General features: G+C 35.3%; 1 protein-coding gene across 1 annotated transcript in view; it reads right to left on the bottom strand.

Moving 5' to 3' along the window:
- LOC128983667 (ras-related protein Rab-8A) overlaps positions 1-20,612 on the bottom strand; it is a 93,248-nt gene extending 72,636 nt beyond the window's left edge. Inside the window, exons 1-3 of the mRNA XM_054403049.1 lie at positions 20,332-20,612; positions 9,649-9,709; positions 1,876-2,080 (exon numbers count right to left, since the gene is read on the bottom strand). Coding sequence (XP_054259024.1) covers positions 1,876-2,080; positions 9,649-9,709; positions 20,332-20,455 — 390 coding nt within the window. The 5' untranslated portion in view covers positions 20,456-20,612. The remainder of the gene's footprint in view (positions 1-1,875; positions 2,081-9,648; positions 9,710-20,331) is intronic.
- Positions 20,613-22,029: the final 1,417 nt, after the last annotated feature.

The raw sequence follows: 22,029 nt of genomic DNA, 5'->3' as shown, positions 1-22,029 counted from the left end.
TTTCCATGACTTTCCATGACTATCCATGACCATTTACCATCGATTTCCATGACTCACGAACTTTACTCAAATTATAATATAACAAACACACACAAATAAAACTGCCTAGATTTTGCAGAAACTACTGAAATATGTATTAACAGACAACAATGGAGTACAATGGTACAACAATGAACTAATACAAACTCAAAAATCATAGAATAATACAACTGTAATAAATTGAAATGTCGAAAATTGTTGAAAAATCCAGAAAAATGCTACAGTAGTCGGAGTTACGGCGGACTAGAGCATTGAATAGTTCCCTCAAATCATCCATCATGGGGAATTTCCATGACTTTCCATGACCTTTTGCCTATTTCCATGACTTTCAATGACCAGAATTGTTTTCCATGACTTTCCATGACTATCCCTGACTTTCCAGAATGTGGACACCCTGAGAAAGAATTAATAAGAAGATTATCAGTCTCGGAACATAAGAGAATTAAACAGTTACTCGAAGAAGAACTCGGTTCAGATACGCCATCACACTTTCTCAGAAGACTGAAATCGTTAGCTGGCAGCAGCGTTCAAGATGACTTGCTGAGAATCATCTGGAGTCAGCGACTTCCTGCGCACATTCAAGGCATCCTGCAAACCCAGTTAGGCGCTGGGGTCAGCACCGAATCATTGGCCGTTACAGCGAACAAGATTCAGGAGGTTCAACCTTTGAGTTCTCCTGCAATAAGCTGTGACGCTATTTCGTCAAACCGAGGTAAGCCAACGAATACCTTTTCTCAGACCCCACATAGTCACAACAATCTCAATCAAGGAGGAGGTTTAGAGGCAATTTTGGAGAAACTTTCAATGCTGGAGGAGAATGTTAACTGTCTTTCAGACGACTTGATGACATATAAAAATAGTAAGTTCAGATCACAAAGTCAAAGCCAGCCCAGTAAACAGCATAGTACCTCACCCCACAATGACATCTACTGCTGGTATCATAAACGTTATGGATCACGAGCCACCAAATGCGTGACTCCAAGCACTTATCCTTCTACAAAAAATGAACTAGGCAACTAAATGTGGTGTCGACTAGTTGTCATGTGCCTAGACGCCAAACTCATGAACCACCCGGAGTTGACAGCAACCACACCAACAGGTTACAAGTAATTGATAACAATTCAGGCTATAAGTTTCTGATAGACACAGGTTCAGACGTAAGTTGTATACCACTAAATTTAGTAAAAAGACCCTTAAAACCATACGGGATAGAACTCAGAGCTGCAAATAACTCTGAAATACCCACTTATGGTAGTTTATGTCTCAACTTAAATATTGGTCTACGAAGAACTCTAGTCTGGAATTTCATAATGGCTAAAGTAAGCACTCCAATCATTGGTTCTGACTTCCTAGCTCACTATTCTTTATTACCTGATTGTAGTAACGGTTTCTTAATTGACAACATTACACAATTAAAAAGTAAATGTCAGTTCATGAATACTCAGCAATTTAGTATTAAATTAATTACTTCCGACCCATCAAACTATCCACTGTTATTGGAATTTCCGGAAATCACAAAACATTTAGGAGTACCAAGATTTATTCCTCATAACACAGTACATTACATAAATACGACTCCTGGCCCACCAGTCTCATCAAGACCAAGAAGGTTAGCTCCGGATAAATATAAAATTGCCAAATTAGAGTTTGAATCCAAGGTAGCAAATGGAACTGCGTGTCGTTCCAAAAGCCCATGTCATCACCATATGGTACCTAAAAAGAATGATGAGTGGCGACCATGTGGCGATTACCGAGCATTGAATGCCCGCACTATTCCAGATTCTTACCCTGTTCGACATATAAATTGTTTATTTGATTTTTTATTTGAAAGATTACCTGTCTTTTCTCATTCAGTTCACATTTGTTTCCCAAGAGCATTTTCTCGACATCTGCAGAAGCATTCTCTTCAATGTTTCGTATCCAGTTCTTGATATTTTCAAAGCTCTTCTCGTTAGTTATGTCATACACCAGCATTATGCCCATTGCCCCTCTGTAGTAGGCAGTTGTGATGGTTCTGAACCTCTCTTGGCCAGCTGTATCCCTAAAAGAGAAAAATGTATTTAGTTTTTCTATCAAACTTATTCAAAATATTTAGGACACACATAAAAATAAGCTGGTATTTTTACTTTACCAGTAATGATAGTTAAATTGCATTTCCCGAGGGTATTGTACTCTTTCTGTGGATTGTTTCAAAATGAAAACTGAAATCGGTCCCATTAGACGATACCTAAATGAGTACATAACCATGGTAAGACATTTTGTCAGATGGCACCAAATACAACACAACTTTTGAGATTTTTAAAAGCTGCTGTTCACTAAAAAGAATAAGATACAACACACAAAATAACTAACAGCAATTTTTTGTTTTATAGGCCTAATTAAAATACAATCCACCATAGCCAGAGGTAACATGCAAACAAACTTGTCAGAAACCACTGTAGGCCTAGGCTAATACGGAGAAAAATAGCCAACCGAAGGGTAGATAGACCTAGATCCAGGGACATATTTAACTATCTGCCGCCTCTAGGCAGGGAATAAGTTAGCCGCCCCCTCCCCCCATCATCGTCAGTGTGCTCACCGACCACAATAAAATAACCCCAATACATGCCCTGCTGTTTTTGTAGAAAAGTAATTGGCAATTGCATATGCTGCATCAATAAATCTAATAAAATTTTGAACCCTCTTTTACAGACGTTTTTGTCTCCCCATTTTTATGAAAAACGCGATCCTGTTTTGCATACATGGAATGCAATGTCAGGATCCAATCAGGAAGGTCATAATCGCTACTTCTACATTTGGACAAACTGATTAATGATCTTCTTCTCTATTATATTTCTTTCAAAAGCCTTGGTGGAGGGATTTTATTAGGTTTTTTACTTGGACATTTGGACATCAAGTTTGAGTTTAATATCATTTTTGTTCTCATCTTAGCTGGGGTTTTCTTTATTTTTCAAGTCTTGCCTTGACACTTTCAATATAGGATTTATGGTGTAGGCCTACAATCTCATCAAAGAAGCTATCTTCAACATCTGATAAGTGATCAGATCGAACAATAGCTTCTCTTAGTTTATGTCCATATTACAGATGTCAATGTCATACGCGCTGCTGCTGCGTAGTAACGAACGATGGCAGGGTGAGGTGGATAGGTAGGCCTACACTATGCGTACGCAGCGGCCGGCAGCCCACGCCCGCGAGCTGCGACAAGTCCGCCAGACCGACAGGGCAGCACGGAAAAGAAGGCAAAGCCATATAATAAATTATCGACTTTGACTTTAATGTGTTCTGAAATCATTTTATACTCAATCAAGTAATAATAATATAGGGTGAAGTGGGGTAAGTGTACGCGCCAAAACGACTAGTTGCACTTTAACTTACAATAACTTCAATTGTATTTCAGATATCTTAATGAAACTTGGTGAGCAGAAAGCTTGGAATGTTTTGTGTATGTGGTATTTTTTTTTAATTGTAAATTAATTATTTAACTTTTTTTTATATAAATTTTTTTATAAACTGATGTCCTGTGCGTACACTTGCCCCTGAAATCGGGGTAAGTGTACGCACCCCCCTTATACTTTTATTAACTCACATTAGGTGGAATCTGGGGCAAGTGGAGCATAGCTTAGAATCTGCTGATTAAAATGGTTTTTTATTTGTTAAATTAGCTCCAACTGTTCAGGAGTTATGAACTTTTTTGTGGAACTCCGCATACAATTTTCGTGAAACACACACAATTATTACATTTACAATTATTATTATTAGTGTGTTAATAAATTATTTTAAATGAATTAAATGCTGTAAAAAACTTATTTAATATCTCACAAATAATGGTAGGCTAGTTAGAATCTAAAAACACAATTTTAAATATGCGTATACAATTTTTTCCTGGAGGTGAATTCTGCACTGTAAATGACTTTTTTTAAATTCCGCCAAATAATTCTTAAGCAGTTCATATTAGGCCACATGACTATTTCACTAACACTATATTTAAGGAACTGTTCCCTTGCTTTGAAAATACTTATTATTTACATATTTACAGCTAGTTTAAAAAAAAATTTTTTATTGAACGTTGACAGAAAAGAGAGAAGCATCAAATATTAACCCCCCCCCCCCCCTTCTGCCTGGTGTAGGTTCTGGTACCATTTTGAGCACATCCTCTTCAGGAATGACTGAACAGTCTTCTTTTTTAGGCCAGTAAAACATGTTGTCACATTTTTTTCTTATAAACCTAACGACAGGCCCGATGTCATCGAATGCATTTTTTGTCATTGCATTTATAGTACAGGTAAAATAGGGTTTTATAAACAACAAAATTTGTACATTCATGAAATTTCACCTGTGAGGTACTAATAATATGGGAAATGAAGATCCGATGAGTCCCCAAAATTTTTGGCATCCTAAGGCCCTTTTTGGGGCTCTTTGTGTTCCGAAGGGCCCTTGTTCCTGAATAATTTTGTTTTTACGTATAAGGTCGAGTGAGGTGTGGTTTTCGATGGTTTTAGTTATTTTAAATCGATTGGGACTAGTTTTAAGTGTATAAAACCACTCCATACAGGGTGTTTCGAAATATTATTACTTTTAACGATATTTAAACATTTATTCATAAAGTAATGAAATTAGTTACCTCCATGCTCTATATAAAAGGGGATTATTTAAAATAATTGTAATTCTTTACTACGTAAGGGAAAAGGATCACAAGGAGTAAGAGAAAATATTAAATACCCCCGTCACAGCAAACCTGCAGACCTAGCGAATTCCGTTTTACTTACTTGATTTTCAATTAAATCTAAAATAGCATTGCGTTTAACGATTACCTAGGTTTGCTGCTACAAGGAGGCTAATAAAGTGTGTTTATAGAAAAATATTAATAGCCTAGTATAAAACAAAAATTTGACAAGTTTGATCAAGATATATCTATTAAGAAACAAATAAAATCATTTTACATTATTCTACATAAGAATAACATGGGAATTTTAAATTTACAATTTTAGTATTTTTATCCGTAACTAATAACCATACAAAAACACGTTAATATACTAAATTATTTGTTTTTAAACTATTTAAAATGTTCTTGAGAAAAATTGGGAAACTTTGTGTTTTGAGGGTAAATTGAGAAAACTTAATTTTTACCGCATAAACCTCGTTCCCATTGTTAAGGACAAAAATGCTTGTACCAACAATGCTGCTCTGATGTCTTAGTGCTGTCCTGGTCGTCATAACCATCAAAGACAAATTGATTGAAAATAATTTTGGGGAACTTAAGATACAAGTTGCAAACGTCAGTATGTATGAAAGGTGTTTTTGCACCACATTGTCCGTGCTTTAAGATTGGTGTTGCCTGTTCTCAGTGCCGGATTTAGGGTACTTGCGGCCCTAGGCCAAATTACTTGAGCGGCCCTCCCCCTGTGGTGGAAATTCCTTGAGATAGCGGAAGTAATCGTGAATATCTCCTATGCATCTAGAGGACATCATTGTCGACACCCGTGATCGTGGACATCTCTCCTAAACCAAGACAAATCCATCATAGGTATCCGTGACCTAGGCAAAATCGTAAACATCCCCCGCGGGCTGCAACAAAGGGACATAATCCTCAACAGTCACAACCGCGGCGAAATCATATCCCGTGGGCTTTGACCTTGAGGACATCATCACCGTCACCCGCGACCACAGTAAAATCGTGAACATCTCCCGTGGGCCACAATCACGGGGACATCACCATCGACACTCGCGACCGTGGCAAAGTCGTGTTAAAAACATCTCCGGTGGACTGCGATCATGACGACATCATAATTGTCCCCCGCGGTCGTGCCGAAATCGTAAACAACTCCCGTGAGCCGCAATCACGGGGACAACATCATCGACACTCGTGACAGCGGCTAATTCTTGAACGTCTCTCGCGGGCTGCGACCATGAGGACACATCGCCGTCACCCGCGGCCGCGGCTAAATCGTGAACGTCTCCCGTGGGCCACAATCATGGGGACATCATCATTGACAACTCGCGACAGCGGCTAATTCTTGAACGTCTCCCGCGGGCTGCGATCATGAGGACATATCGCCGTCACCACAGAAAACATACTAATATAACCTTATACTATAAGGTTATAGTAGGATGTTTTCTGTGCCGTCACCCGCGGCCGTGGCAAAATCGTGAACATCTCCCTTGGTCCGCGGAGACATCATTAAGGTCACCTGTGATCGCTGCAAACTGGTGGTAAAAAAAATATTTTTTATCTAAAAAATGTTTTTCTCAATCCTCTGCGGCCCCCTTCTGCTTGCGGCCCTAGGCCGCGGCCTAATCGGCCTAGTGGTAAATCCGGCACTGCCTGTTCTGCAATATGCAAGGTTTGTAAAGGGGAATCCCGCTTGAACACCAACTTGGACAAAATCAGTAAAGATGGACAAGTTGCTAAAGAATAATAAAATTGTTAATGAGTCGTCTGAGAATAATTATTGTGATAATGAAATTGAAGAGAGAGATACTACGGAAATTGTAGAAAAATAGCATTAGTTTAAGTAAATTTTTAGTTTAAGTCATTTTAATATGTAATGTAAGGTTTTATACAACTACAATTGTTTTAATTTTTAATAAATGTAAAAAAATATTTAAATAACTACCTAAGAAAAATACATATCAATTTGAAATTGGTCTTAATAGATTTGCATAAAAACACATTGTAAGATTATTCACACCACCTTAAAAGTTGTAATTTTTGCGTAGTAACCTATCTTATTATGTTATAGTGTAAAACTTAATCCATACCCTTTTTACCCACCAGATGACCTAACCCCCCTCCCTTAAGGGGATAACTTATCCCCCTTTAACTCCCCATATAGGAAATAAGCTATTACCGAAGGTCTTATGGTAAAACATAGACCCGAAACCGATTTACGTTTTCATTTTGATGCCCCCAGAAGCCTAAAGCACCAACCACTCAAAATATTATATATGTGTTTATATACATATATATAATATAATATATCCATGTTATATACGTGTCCGTAAACATGATAACTCAAGTAATTTTGGTTCAATTTTAACAAAACCGGCAAAACCGGTCCATGGAACAGGGTTTTATGTGGAGAAACATTTGTAATCTTTGACCCTCAAAACACAAAGTTTCCCAATTTTTCTCTAGTGCATTTTAAAGAGCTTAAAGAAAACAAATAATTTAGTATATTAACTTGTTTTGTAAGTGTATTAGTTACGAATGAAATTCAAAAATTGTACATTTAAAATTCCATGTTATTCGGAGAATTGTAAAATGATTTTGTTTGTTTGTTTATAGATATGTCTTAATAAAACTTGTCAAATTTATTTGTTTTATACTAGGCTATTAATATTTTACTATAAACACACTTTATTAGCCTCCTTGTAGCAGCAAACCTAAGTATTCATTAAACTCAATGCTATTTTAGATTTAATTGAAAATCGGGCAAATGAAAATTCGCTTAGTCTGCAGTTTTGCTGTGACGGGGGTATTTAATATTTTCTCTTACTCCTTGTGATCCTTCCCTCTTATATAGTAAAGAATTAAAGTTATTTTCAATAATCCCCTTTTATATGGAGCATGGGGGTAACTATTTTTTTTACTTTATGAATAAATCTTTAAATATCGTAAAAAGTATTTATATTTCGAAACACCCTGTATTGAGTGGTTTAATACACTTAAAACTAGTCCCAATCGATTTAAAATAACTAAAACCATCGAACACCACACCTCTCTCGACCTTAAACGTAAAAACAAAATTATTCAGGAACAAGGGCCCTTCGGAACAAAAAGGGCCCCAAAAAGGGCCTTAGGACGCCCAAAATATTGGGGACTCATCGGATCTTTATTTCTCATATTTTTAGTAACTTACGGGTGAAATTTCATGAATGTACAAATTTTGTTGTTTATATGGAGTGTTTTTGTATTATTTTACCTGTACTATTAGGGCTATGTACACTTACCCCGGGGCTGGAAGACCCCAACCACTGTTTGGCCCGGGGAAAGTGTACGCCCCCCCTATTTTTTTTTAACAATACATTTTAGAGGCACATAAACCACATTTTTGGATTCCTCTTACAAAACTGTATCAGTGTACCAATTTTCAAATTTCTATTTCTATTTTTTTGATTTTATATGATTTTTCAAAATTTGAAGGCGGTACTTTCGTAGTAAGTAGAAATGCAAAGGTGTTTTAAAACTTAATTTTCATGTATAAATAATTATAAATGCTGATTTCTGACTTCAGAATCTGAAAGATCACATTTCAAATCATATAAAAAGATGAATTAAAAATGTTTTTCCCCATTTATGGCCTATTTATAGTCAACGCGTCCACTTGCCCCGTGCGTACACTTACCCCACTTCACCCTATATGGTTCTTACCGTCAACGCAATCAGGGGTAATATTCCACTACGGCCGTTTCGGAGATGACTCCATTGTCAGGTGCGTAGTGGTACACTAAACTATAGTCTTGTCACATTTAACACGAATTGTCTTCATTTGCATTGCGTCAGGGGTTGAATAAATAATACACATATAAGCACAGGACGGACACACGAAAACATTTAGAGCGCGTGCACGGCTTGAAAACTGACGACCGACTGTTCAATCCTGGTCACTGCAGGAGTTACATGGATGACTAGAACAGCTGATAACACGGCCAGGAGTTTACAAACTTAAGTGTGGAGAATGTGACTCGTATTATATTGGACAGACTGGTAGGTGCTTTAAAACCAGATATAAAGAGCACATAAGCGCCATTAAGAAACCCAACCCTACTTCAAACTATGCTGAACATATTCAACAGTATTGCCATGATTATTCCGACAAACAATTTAGAAATACTACATATTGGCAATAAAAGTCACAAACTTAATTGCATCGAAAATTTCCATATCTACAGCAGTACAGCTAAAGAACCCAACTTAGTAATTAACTGCCAAACAAGTTCATCTGCCAATCCAATTTTTGAGAGGATAATAGAAATCAAACAGGAAAGAAATAATTTGAGTAGATAAGGTTGGTACACCGTGTTATCAGCTGTTCTAGTCATCCATGTAACTCCTGCAGTGACCAGGATTGAACAGTTGGTCGTCAGTTTTCAAGCCGTGCACGCGCTCTAAATGTTTTCGTGTGTCCGTCCTGTGCTTAAATGTGTATTATTTATTCAACCCCTGACGCAATGCAAATGAAGACAATTCGTGTTAAATGTGACAAGACCATAGTTTAGTGTACCACTACGCACCTGACAATGGAGTCATCTCCGAAACGGCCGTAGTGGAATATTACCCCTGATTGCGTTGACGGTAAGAACCATAGATATTATTATTATATTTTCACGCAATCTGCCACACTTAAGAATATCAATCAAAGTACCTATTAAAAATATCATCTTTGCAGTTCTAAAAATTAATTTCTAAACATTTAGAATTTTTTTTAGATTAACACCACCTTTTTTATAATTTATCTTTCAAAATTTTGAAATATTCGGAAATATGTCCCTGCCTAGATCCGATAATGGTGAATTAAAATTTATTAAAAATCACAGCCTGCATTTTTTTCATATTTAAGTTAACCTAATAAGATAATAAAACCCTCACAAATAGAAATAATAACTTACCATATTTGTAGTTTAATTTTCTTCTGATCTAGTTCTATTGTCCTTATTTTAAAGTCTATGCCTGGAAAAAAAATATTTTTAGTTTTCTTTTAATAATAAACATATAGGTCTGTATTTATACTGTATATTCATTTTTGATATGCGTTTGTCACTCACCAAAATTAACTTGCAGGTACAATTTTCTCTTTGCTAGGGAAGAGCATTGAAAGGCCAACCATCGAAGGTAACTTCAACATCTGGGCCTACCATTAATGTACCAATAGCATTATGAAGTAAATGGGATCAGCAATCTAGCACACCCTATATTTTGTCAACAACCTATATCATGGGCAAGTGGTGGTAGTAACCTATGATATTTTATGGAGAAAACCACAAAAGTTGCAATAACTTTTAAACCGTAATTTATACAGCAATGGGGATTGCACAGTACCATTTTGTTTAGAACATTAAGGACCATTGCATAACCTAATAAATTTTCATTAAAATCAATAGAGCCGTTTTCTTTTTTGGTGTATTCCCCTATAGGGAAGTATTAGCAAATTCCCCTCTGGGAAAGTAGCTATTACCAGTAAGACCTGGAGCCGGGACCAATTTACTTTTTCATTTTGATGTCCCTAGAGGCCCAAATCACTATTCGTTAAGATCGTTATATATATATAAATTATATATTTATACATGTGTATATGTATATGTCCGTAAACGAGATAACTTGTGTAATTTTTGTCATATTTTGATGAAATTTGGTATGAAGGTGTAAGGTGGGAAAAACTTGAATGAGTTTGCGAACCAGCATGATCAGACCATGGGAACAGGGTTTTACGGGTGGTTTTATGGGGTAAAAAATGGGTTTTCCCACTTTTGATCCTCAAAATACAAAATTTCCCAATTTATCTCTAGACTATTTTAAAGAGCTTAAAAACAAAAATAATTTAGTATACCAAAGTGTTTTTATATGGTTATTAGTCAAGGAGAAAATTCAAACAATTCAAAATTTTCAAGTTATTCTTATAGACAATATTGTAAAATGCTGTAGTTTGACGCACTCTGGCGAGCCGCATCCTATGGGCTACACCTCCTTATTGAGCGCGTCTGCCCACACTTCCGCACCATACAGGAGTACAGACTGAACGGTAGACGTCAACAGCCTTCTGCGACTGGAACGAGGACCTACAACATTGGCCATTAACCCGCTAAGAGAAGAAATCACCTTAGCGACCTTGTCCGCCATTTGAAATATCTGGTTCCGCCAGCTAAGGTTAGAGTCCACCATGACACCAAGATACTTGGCAGCACAAACGGTTTGGACTTCAAAGTCCCCCACCCTTGGTGTCAATCCGCTAATTTGCTCAGAATCACAATCTCAGATTTGTTCAGTGCCAGTGAGAGACCGTGATCTGCCATCCATACATTTATAGTTCGCATGACTCTGTTTAATTTTAGCTGGGCCAGCTCAACACTACGAGCAGCTATTAAAGCTGCAATGTCATCTGCGTACCCAACTAAAACGGTTTTCTCAGACATTTCAGACCTAAGGAGGCTGTCGTAGGCAACGTTCCAGAGGTCCGGACTGAGTATGGAACCTTGGGCAGCACCAGAAGTGACACTCATCATCTGCGGGCCTTCTGTAGTACCTATCATACATGAGGAGGCGGAACCGGAGGTAGGCCTAATCCTCTACAATGCGCATGAGGTATGCCGGGGCGTGGAAGGTGTTCTCCAGAGCGTCCAGCGTCGATAAACCTACCTAATGTTATTTAAATCTATTTAATTTAAAATCAATTCAGGCAAATGGAAATTCGCTTATTCTGCAGGTTTGCTGCAGCAGGGGATTTGTTATCCGATCATTTTGATATTTTAGGGCTTCATTAATGGCAAAATAGTATTGTAACTCACTTGAGCAACTTCTATATCGCAGGGAAATTGAATGACTATTGTCATGAACTGTCGTCATACTAGGTTGACCTGGTATAACAACCTGGTCCTTTCTGAGCCTTTCAACCTGATTTAGAATTTCAGGGTGTCTACTACATTCTGGATAAAAAATTCATGGACAATTCCCGTACATTTAAGGACACTTTGTCGTAACCGTTGTCGCACCGATTACCGAATATATTTTCCTGATTTGTCAAACTGTATTAATATTGTTCTTCACTGTAGTTGTACCAGAAAGAAAAGTAAGTAATAATAGACAAGAGTTAAATTTCAAAATAGAAATTTATTGAAATGAGCAAACATTTACTTTGGGTAAAGCTTTAGTGTAAAAGAGAAACCCAATCATCGTCTACCGCAATAGCGACAAAATCCTAAACATCTCGATCAGTCATGGAAACATTATCATATCATATCGGATCTATGTGGATTAGTTAGGCATGATTCGCCCTAGCACAACGTTAAGTTCTCGACTACTTTTGAAACAAATCTTTAATACATATATTGTACCTCGGTTCTCAATACAAAATCGGTATGGTAAGCGGCTACCAGTAAGCACAGAGAAAGATTATTGTCTTTTTCATTTGCAAAGTTATTGGGATCAATTACATCTTTTTAGTATATTCAACAGCTCTTTCAAAGAATAAAAATACCCAGACCTAGACCTAATTATTTAGGGGGGGGCTATATCAACTGAGTAACTAAAACAATGAGGTTATAATAGCAGCAAAGTCACCATCATCATTCTAGTTCATAAGATTTAGATTGCTTAAAGCATATAACACAATAAATAAATATGGGAAACAAAAACATTGAAACCTGAACAGCCAACAATATAAGACAAAGATACAGAAAATGCAATGCGTTACAATTAATGCAAACAACAATGCTTGTGGTTTTGTCAATTGACAGTAATATCCATAAAAAAATGTTTTAACTTACAAAAAAATACTGTAGATTAATTACAAGTTTAGTATGAAACCATAAACAGTTTTATGACAGTAGGCAATGGCCAGCGGCAAATTGAATGTTCAAGAAGATAAAAGTACAAGTAAGAAGTGAAATTTAACAGGTTACCTCCCGCTATCTCCGCGTCCCGCCCCCTCCAAATTTCAGAGTGACCCCTATAATCCTCGGTTACTACCTGCGTTAATACTTTCTGTCCTAACCTAACCTAACCTAACCCACGGGTTAAATTTTCATTAAATCATGGGTCAATCCATTTCAACTCATACAGGCATAGTTGCTCAACATTTTTAATTTTTATGAAACTTTCATAAAATGTTAACTGTATCAATAGAATTGACATGCAAGTGTTAAAAAAATTTTTTTATCTCAAATTTTTTTTTGGCGGCCATTTTTGTTTGCGCAAAATGCGCGTTTTTTACGAAAATCGACGTTTACTAAATATTTAATAGCTTTCTTATTTTTTAAGATATCAAGACAAATTAAAAACCAAAATATTCAGCAAGAAATGGGCTTAAAATTGATATATAATAAATGACATAAATATGTTGTCTAGCATGTAAAATGCTAATACATAAAAAAAAGATTTCAGCGGTGAAAATTTCATTTTCCCTGCAATATTTTCATAAGAAAAAGTAATTTCTCACCTTTAATATTTTTTGTGTTTTAAAGTTGGCATATGAGACAGTCTAAATCTCAAGTTTGGGTTATGAAAGTCTTATCCTTTTTTCTTTATACGTCTATAAATATGGTGGATTATCCGATTTCCGCCATTTTCAAGATCTTATATCACAAAAGGGACTGAACCAAAATCAATCAAATTTCTGTCATAAGTACTTGTAGTTGTTGTAATTATGATGTATAAGTTTGATCACTGAGACTCAACTAGTTTAGAAGATATGCAACATCAAAGTTGGGCGAAAATAGCATAGCAAGTTAGCGTTAGAACAAGTAGTCGACTAAGCTAATCAGTTTATATTTACTTGTTTTGAAAGGGTATGTTACTATGTTACAATCATATACACACAAATAAAACTTTATTAGATTAAATTAAGGCTTACAAAATAAACTTTCATGTTCATCTTGGTTTTATTGGCACTTTTTTGGATTGAAAATGTTTAACCACCGGCATTAAATAGAGTGTAAAAAAATGTCATAGGGATCACAATGCCTTATACAGTATTGATTCAATATTTAATCAAAGTGTTGAATAATGTTGAAATCTCATTGCACAGTTTTTGTGAAATATTGTAATTTCTTCCAGATGTGGTTGATAACTCTAATGGAGTAATTTTCCGTAGAACTCTTTTAACTGGAACCCAAACAGTGTCATTTGTTGAGAGTTTAAATGATGTGTTAGGTCCTGATGGATGGAAAAAGTGAACCAGGACGTCCTTGTTGTCTTCATTCTTGTCTTGTATTCTGCCAATCCACCACTTCTCATCATAAATACACGCTATGTTGTCTTGATTGTTAAATGAGTAAGTGTTAGTGAACTGTATTGATGTTGGCTGGTCTTCGAAATGAGTAGATTTTGATGTTTGAAAACATCTGATTTGGTTGTCACTTAGCGGGAAAAACCTATGGTAATTTCTTGTACCTGTTACAGGCAAGCAGCATTCAAACCTACTCTTGAGTCGCTCTTCCCATTCTTCAATTTCTTTCGATGTAACGTATATGTATTTTATACCCGTAATTTTTTCAGTGCAGAATGTGAACATTTCTTCTGGGGTCAGAATTTGATTTTGATATGGTCGTTGCATACTAGCACGAGTTACTTCTCGTTTGGTAGTACCTCCAATTCCATCGCAAGAGTTTTTCCCATGGGATGAGGCAAAAAAATTCCATTCAGCAGATAGTTGAAAATCGTTCAAATGTTGGCACAAATTTATAAAGTTTTTCTTATTTTTGTATTGGCTGCTAGCACCATCACTGAAATAGATCAACTTTTGTACAGTAGGCACGGTCAGTCTTATTTCATTTATTAAATGCTGCTGAAAAGTAAACACAGCAGTAGTATCATGAGTTAAACAATCACTAATTACGCAAATACTCTTACAAGAAAGTGATCCTTCATTTTTGAAATAAAACACAAATGGATGCAGAGTAGCTTGTGAGTTTGTCCAATGGAAACTTTGGATTTCATCTTGAACTGTAAAAGTAAAGTTTTCAGAAAAATCACCAATAACTAAAACTTCATGGTTGTTGAGATTTTCTTTCAGTTCTTTAAAGTGTGTTGATTGTGTTTTGGATATAAAATGGTGGGCCTTTAGGGACATAAGTTTATCAATCAAGCCTTCTATGAACTCCTCACATGGCAAGATTTGTGTAATGAGTTCAGCTCTGTCTGTTTGAACCCACTGTTTGAATTGAATTTCATCAGGTAAGTTGTCTATTTCATGAAATAAAATTTCTTTCAATGCTTCCACTCCAGGGCATTCTTGACAACCGTTTAGCATACACTCTTCTTTTTCAATGTCGCACACGAGAAACTCAATTAAATCTCTGTAGCTGGTATTTAGTTTGGCCCCCTCAATCATCAGTTTTGTGTTTTGGTGGTATTTGCAAACACAAACGCTATGCGTTCCAGATGAACCAGGCAAAACACACCACTTTGGTCTAAGATAGCAAAACGTCGATCGACCAATCTTGTGTTCTGGATATTTGTTTTTGTAAAGGCTAAAAAGTTCATTTAAGGAGATCAAGATAAGTCTCTTTTGTTTATGAACTTTAACATTGTCTATGATGGTGGAAACACACTCTTTTTTTCCTGGGCACATCCGACTGTTTTCATCATCTTCGTAAAATGAAATCACATTTTTAATTATTTCTTCACTGATTTTTTTAGTTTTGATCTTGGATAGGTGTGGCATCACACCTTGTTCTTTGACCAATTGCCTTGTTATGTTTACAAGATGATGGGATACCCCAAATTCTTCCACAATTTTGTTTCTTGACCATGAATCTGGCAAAAGACTTATGATTTTTATTTTATCGTCTTTGGTTGCTAATGCACATTTTTCTTTCAATTTAGTTATCAAAATGTCATATTGATTCTCTTCATAACTAGTATTTAACTGGTCCTCCGGATCAAATTTTTCAGAAAACGATGCCTCTAATTTCCTTTTCACAGCAGGTGTGATTTTTTCAGTTTTCTTTTGCAGTGCAGAATGTCTTTGGTCTTTGTTAAGTTTCATTAATTTACAAATTGGAGAGAGTTCCAACGTTTCACAAACAGAGCTTACCTGCCGCAAAGTTTTGTCCTCAACATATTCATACGCATCAGGAATAAAATCATCATCATCAGTGGGATGCTTTTGTGTTTGCTTGGAAAATATCTTTGAAGAACATGTTGGACAAAGTGATTTACCGGGTATCAAACTTACGGGAGTATTTGTTGGCTTACTTAGGTGGTCGATTAGGATTTTCTGCAAGCCATTTTTCACAGGATGTTTATGTAAATTCAAAGGGTCGCAACATTTTTTCCCATATATATGGCTGAATTTATCTAAGTACTTAAATTTGTGGTAATGACAGACATTGGTTATCCCTACAGATACTCTTAGTTTAAGTAAAATTTGTTCATCTTCCAATAAATCATTTACATTTATTACCTCTTTAGGCACTACCTTATAGTCCTGTTTGTGACATAATTCTTTGGTTAGCTCACCCACAAAACACTCCATGATTTGAAATACTATATTCCTTTCACATGATAAAAAAACTCACAATTTAACTATAGAAAAGATAACATGTATTAACATTAAAACAATTGTCACTAAACATCCAACTACTGTACTATTCACTGGAGTAATACAAAGTGAAATGAATCAATATTTACTACTGAGATAGTGTGTGTGAGGTGGAGGGGAGGACAAGTCTCTGCAGGCATGATTGTATACCATTGTTCACAGGCTGCAAGTATGAACAGGAAAGCTTTGAGTTACATTGTTGTTGTTGAGTTACTAAAAGTTACATTAAATGATGCATCTCTAGTGATTGTTAAAAATTATAGAATTATAAAATAATATTGCAAATAATTTAATTTAATTTAATTAAGATTTACTTAATAAATTTGTTATTAGTGGTATTATTTTTTTTTTAGAAAATAAAGGATTAGATTTGGATCCCTACAACTTTAGCCAATTTTTTAAATTGACTATAAGCCTATGCATTTTGTAAGACAACCATAATAATAGGTTATTTTTGGCTTTTTTCTTGTAAACTTATGCTCAAAGCACACTAGCCGTATTGTAATTTTCGCCCAACTTTGATGTTGCATATCTTCTAAACTAGTTGAGTCTCAGTGATCAAACTTATACATCATAATTACAACAACTACAAGTACTTATGACAGAAATTTGATTGATTTTGGTTCAGTCCCTTTTGTGATATAAGATCTTGAAAATGGCGGAAATCGGATAATCCACCATATTTATAGACGTATAAAGAAAAAAGGATAAGACTTTCATAACCCAAACTTGAGATTTAGACTGTCTCATATGCCAACTTTAAAACACAAAAAATATTAAAGGTGAGAAATTACCTTTTCTTATGAAAATATTGCAGGGAAAATGAAATTTTCACCGCTGAAATCTTTTTTTTATGTATTAGCATTTTACATGCTAGACAACATATTTATGTCATTTATTATATAGCAATTTTAAGCCCATTTCTTGCTGAATATTTTGGTTTTTAATTTGTCTTGATATCTTAAAAAATAAGAAAGCTATTAAATATTTAGTAAACGTCGATTTTCGTAAAAAACGCGCGTTTCGCTCAAACAAAAATGGCCGCCAAAAAAAATTTTGAGAGAAAAAATTTTTTTTAACACTTGCATGTCAATTATATTGATACAGTCAACATTTTATGAAAGTTTCATAAAAATTAAAAATGTGAAGCAACAAAAAATATTCATTCTGTATGATTTCTAATGGATTGACCCTCATCCACGGGGCTTTAATAAAAAAATATATGGAATAAGATTAAAAATGTATTAATCTCGGTAAAATTATTAACTCACTAACAAAATTCAATCTGCAATGACAGCTACCAACGCAGGCAGTGACGGGATTAAGGGTCACTCAAGAATTCGGAGGTGGCGGGACAGATTTGGGTTCGGAGATGGCGGAACGCGGAGATAGCGGGAGCACACGATTTAACAGCCATTATAATAAAACTATTATTTCCATGATTAAATAGGTTTGGGATCTCATAATTACCCAAGTAATAAATAATGGAAGTTGTAAAGGAATAAAATTTATAAAACTTTTATGACCTAAGCTACTTTCACAATGGTTCTTGGAAGTACTTGAATTGACACTTGATTGTGGTGATAAAATGTTAATGGGGTTGAGCTTCTAATAGTTTTTTATTGCACAATTATCCTAGTAATAAACTTATGAACATTTCAACTAAACAACATCTGATAAACCTTATATGTGCTCCTAACCAACTAGCGATCGATAAAATTACTGCCCATTAAAAATTTAAGGACATGGTCTGGCATTTAAGGACAATTCCCGTACATTTCATGGCCAGTAAAAAATTAAGTACAATTCCCGGTTTTCCCGGATTTCCCGGTTGGTAGACACCCTGAATTTCCAATCAACTTAAATTTGTCTTTGCTATTTAAACTTAACTATAAAGGCACAGGGGCAGACACTAAAGGTGCGTTTTCACCCAACATTAGTAACTGTGCTGTGTGTTACGCGATTAAGCTTAGGAACATAGCGGGGTCAGGAACAGCATATTTAAAATAGGACGCAGCGCCATCTTGCTTTTATGTTGATGGTCGAAAAGGAAGAGATGGACAAAGAAGGACTTAGACAAAAGTTGAAAATCCTCAAGGGAACTGTTTGAATCTAGAAACTATGAGGGTGCCTTTTAGTATTTTTATTAATAGGCACCTGATAGACGAGGACGATGAAGAAAAATTTTAGGAATAGGCCTACTAAAGGTACTAAAGGTAGGTTGACTTAAGGTAGCCTATATCAGTTTCTCTGTCTAATCGACTTGGTGCGTAGGAACATAACTTATAAATCAGACCTACAGTTCATTAATAACCTATCCTCATCAACAGTGAACTTAGTACATCACTCAATCTACTTAGTTTTTTCCATTTATCTAATGTAAACAATAGCCGAGTTCGGCAACGTGATTCGTAGCTGACTGCTCTCAAAGCAGTGTGCTCCCAATCACGCCGTGTGCAGGGCCACAGGTTGACAGTTTGTTGCGGATTGTGTCAGTAGAAAAACAGTCCCATTGGTCTCAAAGGGATCAGTGTGCTACAGAAACCACGAAGCACGCTTTAAACTGCATTAATTGCATCACTGGGTAAATGCGACTTAACAAAGTAGCCTAAGGAGTGCAAGTTAATTTCCTGAGAATGTTTTTAAAACAGTTTTACATTTTCAAGGGTAACTTACGCTCTTTTAGTGACATCTAAGTTATGTCTAATCTATATCTCTAGAACTTAATTATTCTAAGATAATCTATATATCTATCTGTGTAAGACAAACACAATAACAAACAATCACAGACTAGGCTAACATTAATTATCATCATTTCTGTGATTACTTGTATAGGCCTACTTACTTACTTGTATATGTAGGCCTACTTGAATTCTTCATCTTTGACAGAACTAGTCTGATAGATTGCGTTATATTTGTTAATGATAAAAAATAAAAACTATGTAGGCCTACATTATTTACAGTAGGCCTAATTATAAGTTACCGAGTCACTAAACTTAACTTGGCCGTTTACTATTGGCAAGGCGAACAGAAACTCATCTTAACAAGGGGCTCATCCTCAAGTTCCTTTAAGGAGTACAGCGGCCTTTTAATCAATACATCTTTTAATAACTTCTTAATTGTAACCTGGGCAATAAATTGTACTTAAGTTACACCTTGTAAACAATTAAAAGAGGTCCCATGTAATAACTTATTTTGTAGTCCTTAACTTAAGTTAATAATGTACCTAATTTAAATAGCCTATCTTAACTTTCTGGTTGAAAAATAAAAAAACCTAACTTAATATTTAAAAACATCTAACTTAGCCTAGCCTATACCGGTATAGGCTAGCCTAATCCTTGCTTCAACCAAATCATACCGTACATCAATGGGGCACTAACTAAACAATTATGTAGGCTACTTTAATTAACTCAAAAGGGATTTGGGGAGGAAAGGGCCTACATTTTTAATGCATTGCACAGGTCGCCTTGTCAGAAGAAAAACATCAGTTAACTTAACTTACCTATTTCTAGACTTTTGACGAGATCAATCAAGTAACAGGCTTCAGACAAGAAATGAACAAGGCATTTGAGGGTACTTAACTGGTCTATGCTATTATCGATAGAAACTATCGAATTGAAAATATTGATTAAGTTAATAATCGATATTTTTAAATGTATTTATTATCAAACTAAGTAAACTATCATAACCTAACCTGACCAACCAAACTTGCTGATGGTGAAATAATCGCAGGTTTACTAATCGAATCGATAGCTTCAATCGGTATTAGCATAGCCCAGTTAAGAAACTGTACCCGCATTTGAAAATATGAAAACACATAGGTTAGGCTACATAGTACTTAGGCCTAGTCCTACACCTACAGTGTCAACGTAATATAACTTTGTTATTGTGATTAAAGTTTTTTGTGATAGGCCTAACTAACAAAATAAAAATAACAAAGGAAACTCCCTCAACAAACTGTAAATCAATCAATTTTCTGTTTTGAGATCAATTTACCCTATCATTAAGGTTATCATTACTGTAGCTTAAAGATTACCAATTGTAGAAATAAAAGTTGTGTTGAAGGCATCTTCTGAGAATCGAAATAATACACAAGTTTTACCAACACCAGAATCACCTATTAACAACAGTTTAAAAAGATAATCGTAAGATTTAGCCATTATTTCAAAGGATTGTACTGTACTAGTACTATGCTATGCTCCTGGTCCTAATCACGTCAATCACGAATCTGTTGCTGGTTGCTGTTGCTGTTGCTTGCTTTTTTTACGACCGTGAAGACAGCTGTCGCCACAACATCTTTCCGCATCCCACCCACAACCACTTCCCCTCCTTTGACACTCGACCAATCAGATACTGAATCGCACGGAGGTGTACAGTTGCTGCAACCAAAAAGTAGACCTCAATTATTCATAATATTATTTGTTTAATATTCAGCCAGAAGTCCCGCTAACGTATCCACACTTAGCATACTAGGAATGAGACATCATCAGAATAAGTTGTAAACATATTGCGCAACTGTTTATCGTTCCAGATGTTAGTATGCACTTGACTGTACAACATATTAAAAATTACGAAAAAATAAACATACCTATATATTTAGGTTAATTTTAGCTTGAAGTCTAGCTAACGCCTCCACACTGCAAGTACTCAAAACTGTAGGTATTTACTCAGGGGAGGTATAGAAGAGGCTACGATGACAGCTGATCCCAGCTGATGGCTTCTTATTAGCTGAGGGAACGCCATTACCGTAACAAAACGTTCGGTAGCCATCGGCCTCGGTGGTCTAATGGTTAGCGTGCCAGGCTGGTAAACTGTAGGTCCCGGGTTCGAATCCCGCTAGTAGCATTAACTTTTTGTCCAAGATTTTTTTATTATCAGCAAGTTTGGTTGGTTTGGTTTGGTTATTACAGTTTAATTTTATTATTAAGTCATTATAAAATTTTAATTGAGCAATTTCTAGTTTTATTTAATAAACATAATTATTTTACCGATTACTAAACTTTTGTTATATTATTTCTTTATCAGCAAGTTTGGTTAGTTCGGTTAGGTTATGATAGTTTAATTTTATAATTAAAAATAGTAAAATTGAATTTGAGGCATTTATAATTTTATTTTATGAACAGAACTATTTTTGCGATTAGTAAACCTTTATTGCCAAAGTGCTCTCTACTACAGCGCTGTTCACGGAGGAATTTTGAACTAAATGCCTCATTTGTACCTCCCCTAAGTCAGACCCAAAACTGTAAAGTAAAGCATCATAAGACAAAGTTGTAAACATATTGCGCAGGTTTGTATTGTTTGAAATATTAGTATATACTTGTTTGTTCAACATATAAAAAAAATCAAGAAAAAATAAATATATATATTTAGGTTAATTTGAGCTTGAAGTCTAGCTGACGCCTCCACACTGCAAGTACTCAGAACTTTTTAAAGCATCATAAGACTAAAGTTATAAACATATTGCGCAGGTTTTTATTGTTTGAAATATTAGTATATACTTGTGTGTTCAACATATAAAAAACCAAGAAAAAATAAATATATATATTTAGGTTAACTTTAGCTTGAAGTATAGCTAACGCCTCCACGCTACACGTACTCAAAGTTTTTAAAGACTAAGACTAAGTTGTAAACATATTGCGCAGGTTTTTATTGTTTGAAATATTAGTATATACTTGTGTGTTCGACATATAAAAAAATCAAGAAAAAATAAATATATATATTTAGGTTAATTTTA

Source organism: Macrosteles quadrilineatus, unplaced genomic scaffold (assembly GCF_028750875.1).
Source record: "Macrosteles quadrilineatus isolate MER2022 unplaced genomic scaffold, UCM_ALF_1.0 Scaffold_1__1_contigs__length_201487025, whole genome shotgun sequence".
NCBI lineage: Eukaryota > Metazoa > Arthropoda > Insecta > Hemiptera > Cicadellidae > Macrosteles > Macrosteles quadrilineatus.
Note: the sequence above shows the minus strand (reverse complement) of the source record. Positions and strands in the feature narration are given on the sequence as shown.